At 34.6% G+C, this 16240-nt stretch overlaps 2 protein-coding genes across 2 annotated transcripts; one reads left to right on the plus strand and one right to left on the minus strand.

Annotated features, from left to right (window-relative positions):
- Window positions 1-2514: 2514 nt before the first annotated feature.
- Window positions 2515-5247, plus strand: LOC150066981 (olfactory receptor 6C6-like). The gene is made up of 2 exons (XM_090326951.1): window positions 2515-2560; window positions 4291-5247. The coding sequence occupies exon 2, from the start codon at window positions 4312-4314 to the stop codon at window positions 5245-5247; it is 936 nt and encodes a 311-aa protein (XP_090183077.1). The 5' UTR covers window positions 2515-2560; window positions 4291-4311.
- An 8643-nt stretch (window positions 5248-13890) lies between these two features.
- On the minus strand, window positions 13891-14829 carry LOC150066982 (olfactory receptor 6C6). The gene has a single exon (XM_090326940.1). The coding sequence runs from the start codon at window positions 14827-14829 to the stop codon at window positions 13891-13893; it is 939 nt and encodes a 312-aa protein (XP_090183066.1).
- Between the last annotated feature and the right edge of the window lie 1411 nt (window positions 14830-16240).

Genomic DNA, 16240 nt, shown 5'->3' on the forward strand with positions numbered 1-16240 from the left:
GTTTTCCCCAGCAGAATTTGAATGACTAACAAGGTCCCTGATGATACTAATGCTGATGGACTGCACAACACTTTAGGTAACGGTGTTACCGAAACATCTAAAATAATCGTTTTGACTCCCCCTGAAAGAGTCACTAATAGATTGATATTCGGGTATAGGAAGCACTTAGTACCCAACCACAAACTAATCTGATAATTGCATACTGTAACTAAATTTTCAAAAGTGAAGAGAAAAGAAAATTTTTTCAGATCTGCAAAGCACAAGTGCCCAGTCATACTTAAATGTAAAACTATTTGATTAACAGTAGAGTTCTATAAAAAAAAAACCTAAAGTACAAACAACATGAAATGATGTATTTTTAAGTCCCGAAAAAAATACCAATAAAATGTGTTGTGCTCTGTAAGATTATCCTTCAGAATTTAAGGATAAATAAACATAATTCATAACAAATGTAAAATAATGAAAATTCATAACCAGTATACCAGCATTACAAAGTTAGTACACTTGAGGAAAACAGAGAGGGAAGAAACAATAAATAAAATGATGAGAGCATGTAAAAGAACAAATCCTGCTGCAAGAGGACACTGGAAAATTAGACTAGGAGTCCAAAACACTTGTTGAAAAGACTCAAATATGTGATTCAAAAAATTCTGCCTATAAGAAACTTGCCTCAGGCTGGGAGTTTGGGCTAGTGGTAGAGTGCTTGCCTAGCATGTACAACGACCTGGGTTCTATTTCTTGGTACCACATACATAGAAAAAAGTCAGAAGTGGTGCTGGGCATCAAGTGATAGAGATCTAGCCTTGAGAAAGCCCAAGTACAGTGCTCAAGCCCTGTGGTCAATCCCTGAGACTGCATTCAACTGAAAAAAAAAAAAGAAAGGAAAAAAAGAAAGAAACTTGCCTCACCTACAAAGATACATGCAGGCTGAAAAATGAAAATGTAGAAAATATTTAAAGTAGATAGGAGTGAACAAACACAGCAGTGGTACTCACTAAACACTATGTAAAATGAGCTATGCAACTGCTGGACAGAGATGATAGTGGGGAAGAAGGTGTAATATTGTTCAAAATGAAATATGCTCTTTCTCTGACTTATATAACTATAACTGCTCTATATCACTTTCATAATAACAATAAAAATACATGATAAAATATGATTGAAAAGCAATATGTATTTGCATCCAACAAAGATGATGTGTAAATTAAAGCAGAAGAGACAGAAAAGGCCAGGTGATTGGCCTAGTGGTATACATCTGGAAGTGCTGCTGTGGCTCAAGTGGTAGAGCTCTAGCCTTGAGAAAGCCCAAGGACAGTGTTCAGGCCCAGATTTCAAGCATCAGGACTGACAAAAAAAAGAAAAAAGAAATGACAAAGAATATCACTGTGGTATTATTTCTCATCTCTTTTATTGTGCCTTTTTTTATTCTCATATTGTTACAGTATCTTACCTTGTTATCGGGTATATTGTGCATACATTTATTTGTTTTTTTGAAATAGGAAAGGGAAGGGGGAAAACAAGAGGAGGGAAGGGGGAGGGAAATGGGGACAAAAACAAGAGAAGGGGTATAAATGTTTGTGAAGTAATGCACCTCCTATCTGGTGAATATAACTGTAACCCTTCTATTGATTGCAATAAAAAAGAATATCACTGTGTACTGAACAGTGGAACAACTGATCAAGAGCATACAATAAATAGAAGTATATATGTACTATCAAAAAATTAAAATTAGGGCGAGTGGGAGGGAAATGGGGACCATGTCATGAAAAAGGGCATCAATGTTTGTGAAATTATGCACCTTCTATCTGGTGAATATAATGTAACCCTTCTATTAATCACAGTAAAAATATAAAAAATAAAATGACAAAAAATTAAATTACATTATAGATCAGATGCACATGCAGACCAGGATGTTCAATCCAAGGACTGCAAAGTAGACTTTTTTAATCAGCAAGTGGAACATTTCCTAAACTATATGTTAGGCTAACAAATTTGGAAAACTAAAATTATTTCTTGCATATTGGATCACAGCAGAATAAAATTAAAAAAAAAAACAGGTGTAGCCAAATTTGAAATGTTTCCATGAACTAATATGTATGTTTGATTGGATATACTGTTAAGCAGATAGCCAGAAAAGAACTGAGGTCCTTTACTGTGACATGTTAATATTCAGTTAGTCAATACCAAGCTTCTTAACTAATTACACTCTTCTTCCTATACTCTACTTTTAAACCCTGAACTATGTGATTGTGATGTCCTGAACTAGTAAGTGTGGATATGTAGTGAGCAATCAGATATTAGATCAATCTATACTGGGTACTCTAGAAGGATATAGTTTAAAGAAGTAAAAGCTCATGTGTGTGTGGTTATTGATATGGAAACCACTTCTGTATCATACAATTTGAAAATCCACTGGGAAATGATGTTCTAATAGTGTTACCCCGAGAATTCTTTGTTCTTATTAGAAGCTTTCCATGAAGTCACAGAGGCATACATGCTCCGTTGTGTCCAGTGGATCATTTTCACGCTGTACTTCATGGCATGGTTAGCAAGGTTTATGGTGAGTTGTGATAAAATGTAGAGGTGGTCATTTGGATAATATCTCATAATCACACACAATAAAGAAGCTTAAGAAAAGATTGTATTTCAATCTCTCATATTTTTAGGGTTGTATGAAGTTTTGGGAGAAAAGAATGGATCATCATCTTGAGCTACAGCTTGATGAGTTAAGTACTGAAATACAGAAGGATGGCCTAAATTAGGGTGTGGGGTTTATTAAAGAAAGCTCCTATACTACTAACAGGTTGGTGTTTTCTACTACCCTTTTACATTTTGACTTGTAGACAATGGTGAAAGGACACACAGGACAACTAAATAATGGCACTTCAAACTTTCCTGCCAAATAAGAAAATTGCAATATGAATTTGAAACAAAAATCCTTTTCATTTTAATATATATATATATAATATCCAAGAAAAGTAGACATGGTTACCTGTTTTGGTCTATGTTCATCTAATCTCATAATGTGAACAGTGTGGGTATGTTATGGACAAACAGTGTGTATGGGATTACTGAGGCAACACAAATCACCAGTTTGATATAAGGAAATTCTAGTTAAATATTTTATCAGTAAACATTTTCTAATAATATTGCTACTGGGATGGTTTACACAAATGAGAACTTTTCTACTATCACAAGTATTAGTGGGCAAACGTACTCTTGTTCCTCAATAAATTTTAATAGTTGTGGTTTTCTTGGCAATGATAAGAGAACTCTATACATGGTTTCCCACCAAATTGTGTGTAACTCACTCTGGACACATAGAAAGATATAACTGTTCAGTTTCCCCTATAAGGTCTATTTATGATACCAGAAAGAACATTAACTTTTCATTCTCATCATTTCCTTACTTTTGTGCATATTCTGTTTCCTAAAGATTAATGTATTCATTAGAGATTTTAAACAATTTTAATAGCTTCAATAAGAACATGGGATTTGACATATTTGCCATTTTTAAAATGTCTTTTGTTATTTTATTTGAACTTAAAACAAAACCCTAAATAGGAATTTATTTAAGAGGGATGACAAATTCCTTTAAAAAGAAATGTTGTTCTTAAGGTACTATGTTATCTCTCATCACTTTTGCTGTCCCTTGGTTATCTCATATTGTTACACTATCGCACTTTGTTACCTAATATTTCGGATATATTTGTATTTGTTTATCTGAAATTGGATAGGGAACGGGGGAAAACAAGATGAGGGGTGGGGGTGGGGGGAGGGAAATGGGGACCAAGACATGTGAAAGGGTATCAATGTATGGGAATTAATGCACCATCTATCTGGCAAATATCATGTAACCCTTCTATTAATTACAATAAAAAATATATAGAAAAAAGAAATGTCCTATAATTCAAATACTAGTTAGAATCTTTCTTGAAATCTTCCATAAGAACTTCTATTAAACTATAATTTTGAGGTCATAATTTCTTAAATTAGGCTTTCTTGCTGTAGTCCATTGGTCTGAAGGCAATTTCATTTTTTCCCACAATTGTACATAAAACTTGACAGTAGAAACTGTAACATACATAGTTCTCAATAGATATGAAATTATTACGATTTCCTAAATTCCTTATTTGGCTGATATTTCAGCATGAGTACCTCGATAGAGCTGCATGTTTTGTACCATTTCCCTCATGAAATTTGAGCTGTGTTAAGTTTTTGATGCTTATTATGATTCAAGGGAAAGAAATATCTTTTCTTACAGGTAATACTAGAATGTGCTTTCTGTAGATATGATTGAATAAGAGAGCAATGAAGAACAAATCCGAGGAGATTGTGTTCATCCTGCTGGGACTGACAGATGACCCACAGCTACAAAGCGTGGTTTTCCTGTTCCTCTTGATCAATTACGTCCTGAGTCTGATGGGGAACTTTGTCATCATCCTGCTCACCCTGCTGGACCCCCGCCTCAAGACGCCCATGTACTTCTTCCTTCGCAATTTCTCCTTCTTAGAGATTTCATTCACCACTGTCTGCATCCCCCGCTTCTTGACCAGCATTCTCACAGGAGACAAAACCATCTCCTACAATGGCTGTGCAACTCAATTGTTCTTCTTTTTTCTATTAGGAGTCACAGAGTTTTACCTCCTGGCTGCCATGTCCTATGACCGCTACGTGGCCATCTGCAAACCCCTGCATTACCCCATCATCATGAACACCAAGGTGTGCCACCAGCTCGTGCTCAGCTCCTGGGGAATTGGGTTCTTAACCATCTTTCCTCCTTTGCTCTTAGGCCTCCAGCTGGATTTCTGTGCAAACAGAAAGATTGATCACTTCCTCTGTGACACTTCCCCTGTCCTGCAGATCTCTTGCACAGACACACACTTCATAGAAACGTTGGCGTTTGTCTTATCTGTGATGACACTTGTCATCACGCTGTTTTTAGTGGTCCTCTCCTACACATTCATCATCACAACTGTCCTAACATTTCCTTCCGTTCAGCAAAGAACAAAGGCTTTTTCCACCTGTTTCTCACATATGGTTGTTGTTTCTATTACTTACGGGAGTTGTATCTTTATGTATACACAACCAGAAAAGGATATGGTTACCTTCAATAAAGGTGTAGCTCTGCTCTATACCTCTGTGGCCCCTTTACTAAACCCTTTCATCTACAGCCTAAGGAACCAGCAAGTGAAAGAAGCTTTCAAGCATTTGCTTCAAAGGTTTGGTTTTGTTTCTCTAAAATAAAGAGGCAAAATTTAAATATCAATGCCAAGCTATTGCAATGTAATGAAAAGATATAAATACATCTTCAATCACATTTTTTCTGATCTATGCCATTTCTCTCTAGAATTATTAATCATAGTAGCTTCATTGGAATGCTCTAGGCTCTTTTTTTCTCCTTAGATTTTCCTAACCTTTGGGAACAGTTTATTTTTGCGAAGAATGTTAAAGCCTCTCTGTACTTACAAATCTCTCTACAAATTAGAGGCTGAGGTATGAGTAGATGATACAAGAAACCTTTTCTAGATTTACTTAGTTAATTATTTGGATGTGTGTTCATTAGCAAGCATTTTATATTTGCTCAGAGATATTCTGCCTTCAAGGAAAGTAACACAGAGAAAACATGGCATTTATCATGTAATTGATGTGGTGATAGAATTGAAGAAGAAAAATCTAAATACGTTCAAAACAATTTTTCGGGTGAAATGATCAATTCTGATGAACCTTGAAAGAGGAATGAAGAAAATGAAAAGGCTAGGGTACTATGAATTGTGCACAAAGCAACTGAGAGTCTGTTTAAAATGTTTCTCTTGTAAGGGTATACAGTTTGAGTCTATGTTATTTTTAAACCCAATGAGTGGATTTTGATTTTAAAAGAAAGATTTAACTGGATCTTTTGATTCTAATTATCTACATTGATTTAAACAATTTAAATTCTAAAATAATACTAGTACATAAAAATCATCTTATTCATTCATACCTTGGTTTATGCAGTTTTTACAGAGGATTTAGTACAAGTTAAAATTTATAATCCATTCTGCTTGTTTCACTTTTAACCTAGTCAATGAATCATATATTACACATAGAACGCCCATTTCTTTAAAACTAATGAGCTGTAAAAATATTCCCATATTTATGAACATAGAGAACACATTAGTGAATTGTCTCCTTGGTCTTTTTCCAGTCACTTCCTACCACTTCTACTACCTACTTCTGCCCAGAACCACAGTATCCTCCTGTAATCTTTCAATCTCTCTAGATTTGTCTGTAATTATCTAAAATTTCTTAAGAAAGAAACTATACAGGGTGAAAATTTTGTAGCTGATCTCCTCAACATAACCATGTGAATTCTTCCATGCTCTTATCACCTTCATTCATGGATGGTTTGTTGTGTAGACTTGACTTATCAATGTGACTATTGGTTGAGGGTATATTCTTTGCTTGTTTGTTTGGGATTATATTTTTGTTCAAAGGTATAGTTCATTCCAATTCTTTGTTATTGTCATTCTGTGAGAAATTTCTTCAACAGATTGAATGATTTCCTTTGATCAGGATAGGGATGAATACTATATTTTAAAAAAACAATCAATGAAAACCTGTATCCCTCCACATTATGTTTTGTCTGTTATGTGCCAAACCAGTATTGGGAAAAGCTTGTTCCCTACATCTTAGGAAATCTACCCCTCAATATTCTATAGATAGAGAAGCTCTAGGAATTATCCCAAGGAAAAAAGAACAAATTTTCATAGAAGATGCTTCCCATAGGGCTCACATCACCTAAAAAGCAATTTATTACCAACGTGGTCCAGCCTTCAATCTCCTTTAGAAAGGTGAAGTCTTAATACTGCTGATAGAATGATGCAGAAACTACTTTTAAGGATTGCAGGTTGGAATGAGCTCTGCTAAGGAGGTTCAGAAAATGTTAGGAAGAAATAGCTATGAGTTTTGGTAATTTCCAACAGAATGATTTCTAATAGATTTAGCAGTAAAGCCAGTAGTTGTCAAATACCTCATGAAAACCTATTATGAATGTCATCTATGTCACCAGCTTGGTGACAAAGATCTTCCTACAGTACCTTTCCATTTCTCTTACCTCTTCTAAGTTTTTCAGTCACCTCAATTGACAAATTCGATTACTAAGAATGATGCTCTGAGCAGTGACCTCTCAGCTTCCTCTCCTCTCAGAAAACAAATTGGAAAGTCATATGGAACTCTGCCAACACACAATTTAAGGCAGATCCTTTGAGAATAACTAAAAACCACGATCTCAGAAGTTACAAACCACTGCTTCTATCAATGGTTCTACTCAGGAGTGATGCTGATGTTGAGAACCTGCTCACATCTATCCAGTTGGTCCGCATTAGATATGTCTTTCCAAAATCCTTAACCAGCATGAATGAAGGCTTTAAGCCAAGAAATCCATGCATGTTCCTTAGAATCCTTTGTTTCCCTGAAAGCATGGTTTCACAAGGCATGGATAGTCTGATGGAGGGAAGAAGTAGAATAAAGAGCAACAAACAGAGCAAATCTATTATGAAGATTTCAAACAGGTGTAAACTGGAGATCCATAATGTCCTATGGAAAAACAAGACCTACTCCAAGTTCGTCTCAACAAACTCATTTCGTTTACCAAACCTTAGACCTTGAGAATAATCCTATTCTCATTTGTTCATACATCCATTCATGGGCTCAACAAATGGAAATCTGAGAACTCTATGTTTATAGACATTGGAAAATAAATGTCATCCTAGAGATGAAATACTTATGCTTTCATTGATTATTGATCATTGTCTTTACTAAAAACATGTAAGTATTGTCTATTCAAAATTGTTGATGGTTGGTTGTTAAGCTATATATTCTAGGTTGTTCATCAAGAAACAAGCATAGCCCTCCTTACCAAAGTTCCCCATTACAACCTTAAAATCCTTGCTTGCCATCTCTCCCCCCATTTTTTGAAATGTTATTTGTTTCACATTTCTATAGATTCTACTAATTGCTAGAATAGTCTCTGAATGGAATATACATGCACTATTCTTTTTGAACTAGACTTTTTTCACTCAGGTTCCTGATTGAGAGTGTCATCACTACTGCTTTCTTTATGGATTAGTTTTTATGGATTAGTTTTCACTGTCTGTCGTGTATTCCATTCCACTGCCACCAAAACTCATTTATCCACTTATCCATTTGTACTCATTAGAGTTGTATTTTCTCTTGATGATTTTAACTACAGTTACTATGAACATGACTACAGGGTGTTAGGAGGCCATAGGCTTTCAGACTTTTTTGAATTAAATACCCAGGCATGCCTGGCTTTGTTTTATGATAGGTATATATTTAATTTTTAATGCAAAATTTTTTTCTAGGGGTGATCATTTTACATTCTCATATCCAGCATAATAGTTCAATGTCTGTACATCTTTACCAATATTTTTTTCTTTTTTTATTGTAATTAGTAAAAGGGTTACATGATATTTGCCAGATAGAAGGTGCATTAATTCACATACATTGATACCCTTTCACATGTCTTGGTACCCGTATCCCTCCCCCCCCCACACCCCCCACCCATCTTGGTTTTCCCCCCTTCCCTATCAAATTTCAAATATCCAAATACAAATAAATTCAATAAATCAGATAACAAAGTGAGATACTATACCAATATGAGATAACCAAGGGACAGCAAAGGAGATGAGAGACAACATACTACATTAAGGACAACAATCATTCATTATATGGCTTTTGTTTCACTATCCTGGAGGTCCTTTCAATTAGCTTTTACCAATATTTTTATGACAACTTTTTAAAACTGGTACCATGGGTTATACTTGAATCTCATTATAATTTCACATCTTACATGATTAAATAATGTTGATAATCTCAGTAATGTTGATAATCTACATTTTCCTTGGCAAGTTTTATATATTAATATGAGCCCATGTCTATTTTAATATTATTATTACTTTTGTAAAATTCTTTATACATTCTACAGACAAGTTCTTCATGAAATATTTAATTTTCTAATAACTTTTCACCCTCTAACTTGTCTTTTCAAACAAAAAATTGAGCTATAGAGGGAGTGAACATAATCAAAGTGCATTTTATGCATGTATGGAAATATCATATGAAACTCTTTACATTGCTATCTCTAATTTAAAAAGGGTTTGAAGGTTACAGTTTCCTAATATTTTTATTTTATTTTGGCCATATTTTTTTATGGATCAAGTTTTTCTCTATCTCAGGACCATATGTACTTTCTACAGAGGTTTTATTTGGAAGTTTTTATTTATTTTTTTATTTATTTCTTTTGAACTCAGGGTCTGAGCACTGTTCTTGGGCTTTCCTCAATACCAGCACTCTACCACTTGAACTAGCACCACTTCCATGTTTTTTCGGTGTATGTGGTACGGAGGAATCCAACCCAGATCGTCTAGCATGCTAGGCAAGCACTCTACCACTAGGCCAAACTCCCGGACCCTGGAAGCTTTTATTTTTATATTAATCATATAACTACAGTTTGAGTAAAATCTTATATTTGTGTGTTATTGATCATGGTTGATATTTTGTGTTTGTGTGTGCATGTAAGTGTGTGAGTGTGTGTGTGCGTGTATACATAGAGGGAGAGCCAGAAATAGAGACAGAGCAAAGAAAGAGACAGAGAGAAAAAAAGAGAGAGAACTTTTTGTTGGTCATGGGATTTGAACTCTGGCCATGGGCCCTCTCCCTGAGCTCTTCAGCTCAAAGATACTGCCCTACCCCTTGAACCACAGCACCACTTCCGGTTTTCTGGTGAGCAATTGGAGATAAGAGTCTCATGGACTGGTGTCTGGGCTGGCTTTAAACCACAATCCTCAGGTCTCAGCCTCCATAGTAGCTAGGATTACAAGTGTGAGCCACCGCACTTAGCTGAGAGAGAGAATTTTTAACCATGATTTTTAAATAGAAAACAAAAACTTACCAGGCATAAAATCTTAACCATTTTGAGATTTACAAAATAGTCTATACAAAATAAGTTTTATTTCTTGCTGAATATATTTTCACATCTGCATAATAATATACTCCATAGTGTGTACTATCCTTCAGCTACTAAATTCTACCTGAGCATAAAGAAGTAGTCCAATCAAAACTACCTTCAAAGGTAGAAAGACCACTAGCATTTTGCTGTTAAGCCTTTGTTACCAGTAGTTGAGAGATTATATTGTGACCATTTCATCTCAAAAATGATTATTACTTGTAAAAAATTGTACTTGGAATTTGTATTTCAAGCTTTAACTGTATTAAAAGCTTTGGTTACATCTTAATTGTTAAGATGAGCATTTGTATGGTTGTAAGAGAATTACAAAAATTAATTTATTAAATGAATCAAAATCATGATTGTTATGTTATAAACATTATAATTTACACTAGCAGTTATGTGTAAGACTTGATCAGTAAAAACTGAACATAAATTACAACAATATAATACAGCAGAGAGAAAAGTGGAATTTCCTTCTTTCATCTGTAATGCCTGAAATCAAAGAATGAATCTAGAATAATGATTAAAAACAATCATTTCAATATAAATTTACATCAGTTTTGTTTGTATATTCAAAGTGTGACAGTTAATGATGATAAGGAAGATGAAAAGGAAAAAAATCGCTTGTTAATGGTCTTTGTTGTTGTTGTTAATGGTCTTATATCAGCCAATGCCTCCATGGTCTGAGGAAAGTTATTTGAGATCATGACTCAAAGAAAATAAACCTATGGAAGAAATTTTTTATATTGGAAACCAAACTTACGTCCCAATTTTACATTCCGAATATATTAATCAGGTTTCAAAATCTAGACAGTGGATTAATTCAAAGAGTGAAGAATTAATTTAGAAAATTAAAAATCAGGCCTTTTAGATGTCAAAATAATCTTTTAGTTGTTATTATAGAGGTGATATACAGAGGAATTGGTTACAAATGTGAGTTAATGAGTATAATTCCTTTTGAATCATGTCTCCACACCCTCACTCTCCCAATTTTTCCCAGTAGTCCCCACCCCACAAGATGCCTAGTTCATTTTCCACATAGTGTCTAGTGATCGGTTCCACCTTTTTTGTGCCTTTCTTACCTTCCCAAATACAAACAAACAAGACAAAAGGAAAAGAAATTAAAAAGTAGCAACAATAGCAACCGAAGTAAATCTCATTTCCTTTTCTTGGAGTTCACTTGATAAAATACTATTTTACATGGACATATGCACATAGATATTGAGCCTGTATCATGTGCTTCTATGCATATCCTGCTTTTGACTCACTGTATGTCTAGAGACCTATATAACTTATCATGCCCCAGAGTGTGTGATTTCTAATCATTCATTGTGTTTACTTGTAGATTTATAGGTACATTCCAGCTACCATAAATGAGGGAAACTATACAAACTATGTTTCCTTGGATCTAGCTTATTTTTCTGAACATAATGTTTTCCAAGTCTTCCCATTTCCTTACAAATGATACAATATCATTCATTCTGGTGGATAAGCAGAATTCCACTGTATATATGCTCCATATTTTCTGATCCATTTGTTCACTGATGGGCATCTGGGTTGATTACATATTTTGGCTATGGGAACAAAGCTGCAGTGAACATAATCATGGTGGCTCTAGGATGGCATTATGGTCTATTTTCTAAATGCCTGGGAGTGGGATTGCTGTGTCATAGGAAAGCTCTGTGCTTAACCTATCCAGGAACCATATTGCATCCAGAGTGGTTGAACATATTTACATTTCCACTATCAGTGCCAGCATCTGCTATTGTTAGTGTTCTTGACAATGGCCATTCTAACTGGGGGTGATGTGGAATTTCTGTGTTGTGTTGACTTGCATTTCTTCTATGGCCAGAGACATTGAACATATGACTATTGGCCAGTCTTACTTTTTCTGAGTAGGGTCTTTTTAAAGGCTTTAGTCCATTTACTGATTGGATTGTCAAGATTTGGAGGGTTTATTTTTGTGATGGCTAGTTTTTTGAACTCTAAGTGTATCTTGGATATGATTTATGTATCTTCTTAGCTATGTCCTTTTCCAGGTAGAAGGTCTTCAGTTTGATTCAATCCCATTTATCCAGCCTTTCTTTGATTTGAAGTTTCCAACAGTGCCTAGAAGGCCTAGGCTTTCCCTACTCCCTCATTGTAATATATTCATGATATCTAGCCTGGAGGTCTTTCATCCATTTAGAATTGATTCTGGTGCACAGTGATATATAAGTATCCACCATTCAGTTTTCTGCACATAGATAGCCAATTTTGCCAGGACCATTCTCAAAGAGGCTGACTTTTGTCCATCTTCTGTTTTTGGATCCCTTATCAAATATTAGGTGACTTAAAGTCTGTGGGCTTATTTCTTTCTGAGTCTTCTATTCTGTTCCATTGGTCCTCAGGCCTATTCTTGTGATAGTGCCAAGCTATTTTACGTAGTATAGCTTTATAATAGAGTTTGAAGCTTGGTATTGATATTTCTCCAGTACTGTTCTTCCTGCTAAGGATTGTATTTGCTATTATGAGTCTTTTATCATTCCATATGAATTTTAGAAATAGTCTTATGCAATTAGATTCCAGTCTTTATATCACACTGTTTCTCCCTTTCCTATGTTTATTCTCACTCCTTTTATCTATCCTTAAGTTGCTTTAACCAAATTTAATTCATATCATAATAAAATAAAGATTTGAAGGAAAGTCCCTCAGAATTATCTTAATTCAAATGAAAAATAACAATTGTCAAAATTTTGATACTCAGTAAAGTGACTGAGGTAAACCAAACAGCTGATTTGTATTTCATGAATTTCTATATTCAGATTGCAAATGCACCAATGGGAAGTGTCATTGAAAGTGTGCAATATGGAATAAACTGCTCCAAGGACATAGATATGAAGCCTTTGTCTTTTGTATGGTTAGTGAAGATCTTCTCCCACTTTCTAGTTATTTTGCTAGCTACTATACCTAAAGCTTTTACTGCCCACAGCTCAAGATCCTTTTCTAACCACTTGTTATACTTATTGTCCAAATGCACACAGCCATCTAACATTCCTGAGAAATGTTTACATAGTTATCTTAATGTCTTTTCCTTGTGCAGATAACTAGCCCCAGCATCAGTATTGCATTCTCCAGAAAAACTTCCCTATTCTTTAAAGCTCCACAGATATCATTCCATCTGTTGCATAATTATTTATGTACACCTTTGTTATGACACGAATTCCACCTTATATACATGGATTTGATTTCTAGTATGCATTTGGCTTTTTTAGGCAAAAAAAATCCAATCTTCTTAAAAATGAGTATTGAGACCACTGGAACGTCTAGAATAAGACAGATGTACAATAAATTCATGCTGAATTAAGAAATTAAGTATAGCCAATTAAACTTTTACAAATCATATTTTATTCTAAGCCATAGTTTATAAAAATACACACTAAAGAAATATTAGTTGAAATTTGGATTTAAAAAAAATCTTGAAACCTGGGTGCGGTGTCTCACTCCTATAATCCTAGCTATTCGGGAGGCTGATATCTGAGAACTGTGATTCAAAGCAAGACCAGGTAGGAAAATCAGTGAGACTCTTGTCTCCAAATAACTGCCAAAAAGCTGTAAGTATAACTGCAGCTCAAGTAGTATAGTGTTAGCCTTGAACAAACAGCTCAAGGAACTGAGTTCAAGCCCCAGGATTAGCAAAAAAATTTTAAAGGAACACTGAAAGAAGTTGATATGCTAGAATAAAACACTTCATCAGAAGAGCACATTGATGTCTGGAGCGGAGCTACAATATTATTCCAGATCTATGTAAGTCATGAGGTAGAAGAAAAAAAAAGATCCCTTAAAAGGTGTGAACTAGATTTTCAGTACTTAATAAGTTTAAAATTCATAACATAATGTTAAATTTTATTTTTTGTAAAACACAAAATCTTTTGAAACAGGTCCAAGAAAACTTCCTTCACCTGCTGGTTTCTTAGAGTATAAATGAAGGGATTTAGTAGAGGGGTAACTGATGTATACAGCAAAGCTACACCTTTGGATACAGTCACTCGTTCTTTTGCAGATGGCTTAATATACATAAAGATACAGCTGCCATAAGTCAATGAGACAACAATCATGTGGGAAGTGCAGGTGGAGAAAGCCTTGGTCCTTTGCTGTGCAGAAGGGAACTTCAAGATAGTGTTAATAATGCAAGTGTAAGAGAGAATCACTAAGACCAATGTGATTGCAAGGGTCACCACAGCCAAGACAAGGGACATCATTTCTAGGGTGTGTGTATCTGTGCAAGAGATCTGCAAAATAGGAGAGGTTTCACACATAAAATGATCAATTACTCTTGAAGCACAGAAATCCAGCTTGAGTCCCATAGCCAAAGGAGGGAAGATGATTAAGAACCCTGTTACCCAAGAGCTGAGCACAAGTTGATAGCACACTTTGTTATTCATGATGACTGGGTAATGCAGGGGCTTGCAGATTGCGACATAGCGGTCATAGGACATGGCAGCCAAGAGGTAAAATTCAGTAACTCCCAGCAGAAGGATAAAGAATAGTTGAGCTGCACAATTATTGTAAGAAATGGTTTTGTCTCCTGTTACAATTGTCATCAAGAATCTCGGGATGCTCACTGTTGTGAATATGATTTCCAAAAAGGAGAAATTACGGAGAAAGAAGTACATGGGAGTCTTCAGGCGAGAATCCAGCAGAGTGAGAAGAATGATGGTCAGGTTTCCCATCAGACTCAATACATAGTTGAGAAACAGAAACAGAAAAATGACAATTTGCACCTGTGGGTCATCTGTTAATCCGACAAGAATGAATTCCATTGATTGGTTCTGCATTTCTCTTTTGTATGCCTTCTCAAGTGTACATAGGGAAAGAAGAAAATTTAGACTATGTTATTGCATTAGCGCATGTATGCACACTCAGGTAGAAAGAGGTGAGGGGTAATTCTCAGAATCACCCATCTGCAAATGCTTTTTTGTCACCTGAAATTTCAGATAACTCTAAAATATATGCCAAAAGTTAATTCAAAAAAAAAATAACACCTTTAAAACGTCTCTTTAACACCCTACAATTTTTTTCCTGTAGTTAATAGGTATTTGGTCCTGCATCTTCTACATATCCTGTATCTTACCTCTTTGTATAATTTAAATACTATCACATTAATTACTTATAATTCACTTCCTATGGCTTTTATTACTCCTCAATGAAATTGCATGAATTCACTTTGTCTCTTTAGGATGAGTATATAGGATAGATAAATCAAATTAATTATACATATATATGTATATGTGTATATATATCCTGTCTTCTTCAGTTCACATTTCTGAAATGTATTTCATTTATCTGTGTCATTTGGGTGCTGTTTCCTTACTTCCATCTGTTTTTTTTTTTCAAAATGAAGACTGAATTCAGCTGCACTACCAGCAGAACCATGCCACTATCTCCTTTCTACCTTTTTCTTTAGAATATTGTTGAATATCTCAGAGAAAATACTATTTTGTACCCTTTTTACTTATGAGAATTCCATTTCATCTGGTGTACTTTAAAGAGTTTCCTAAAGCACTCACTTCATTATTGTTTTCCTTTTCCCTTTGTCATATTAATATCACATCCATGTCCATGTATTACTTTTATTTACTAATTTAGAAATAAAGTTAATACTCTAAATACATAATGTAATTTCTCAAGATGGAGAATAATGAATATCTTAGTGTTTTAACAAACACCTATAACTCATGGGCTTCAGCTCTTAAATACTCACAAGATTTGTGTATTATTATCCATGATATCGCTGAAGCTATTCTTTTCTGTTCTAACTTGTAAGGTTTTCTAAGAGTTGGACATACAATTCTGAAACATGTAGTTTTAGTGTTTGTTGTCTTAGACCATGACTCAGACTCAGTTTCCCCCAGAATTGGATTCACTATGAATTTTTCTTAGTGTCTGATTTCAAATATAAGGTAAAATTATATTAGACTTACATTTTTGATCTTCATTCATTCTTCTCTATTCTGGAAGAGATGGATAGTAATATAATTACATTTTCTTACTTTATTAAGCCTATTTCTTATTAGCAAATCTATTGCTAATTTTTTGTTGGGTGAAGCCATGTGTATTTCCACATTTCCCATAGGGAATTTTCATTTACCATAGTACAAATTCAAATCTATTATAGAAGTTTGGGATTCTCTATCAATGATTATATTACATTCCAGTCATCCATTACAGAAATGATGACCATTGTGA

This window comes from Megascapheus bottae, chromosome 2 (assembly GCF_031878675.1).
Source record: "Megascapheus bottae isolate mThoBot1 chromosome 2, mThoBot2.hap1, whole genome shotgun sequence".
Lineage (NCBI taxonomy): Eukaryota > Metazoa > Chordata > Mammalia > Rodentia > Geomyidae > Megascapheus > Megascapheus bottae.

Excerpts from the sequence above, each read along its gene's own strand:
- LOC150066981 (XM_090326951.1), top strand. The coding sequence starts at position 4,312 with ATGAAGAACAAATCCGAGGAGATTGTGTTCATCCTGCTGGGACTGACA.
- LOC150066982 (XM_090326940.1), bottom strand. The coding sequence starts at position 14,829 with ATGCAGAACCAATCAATGGAATTCATTCTTGTCGGATTAACAGATGAC.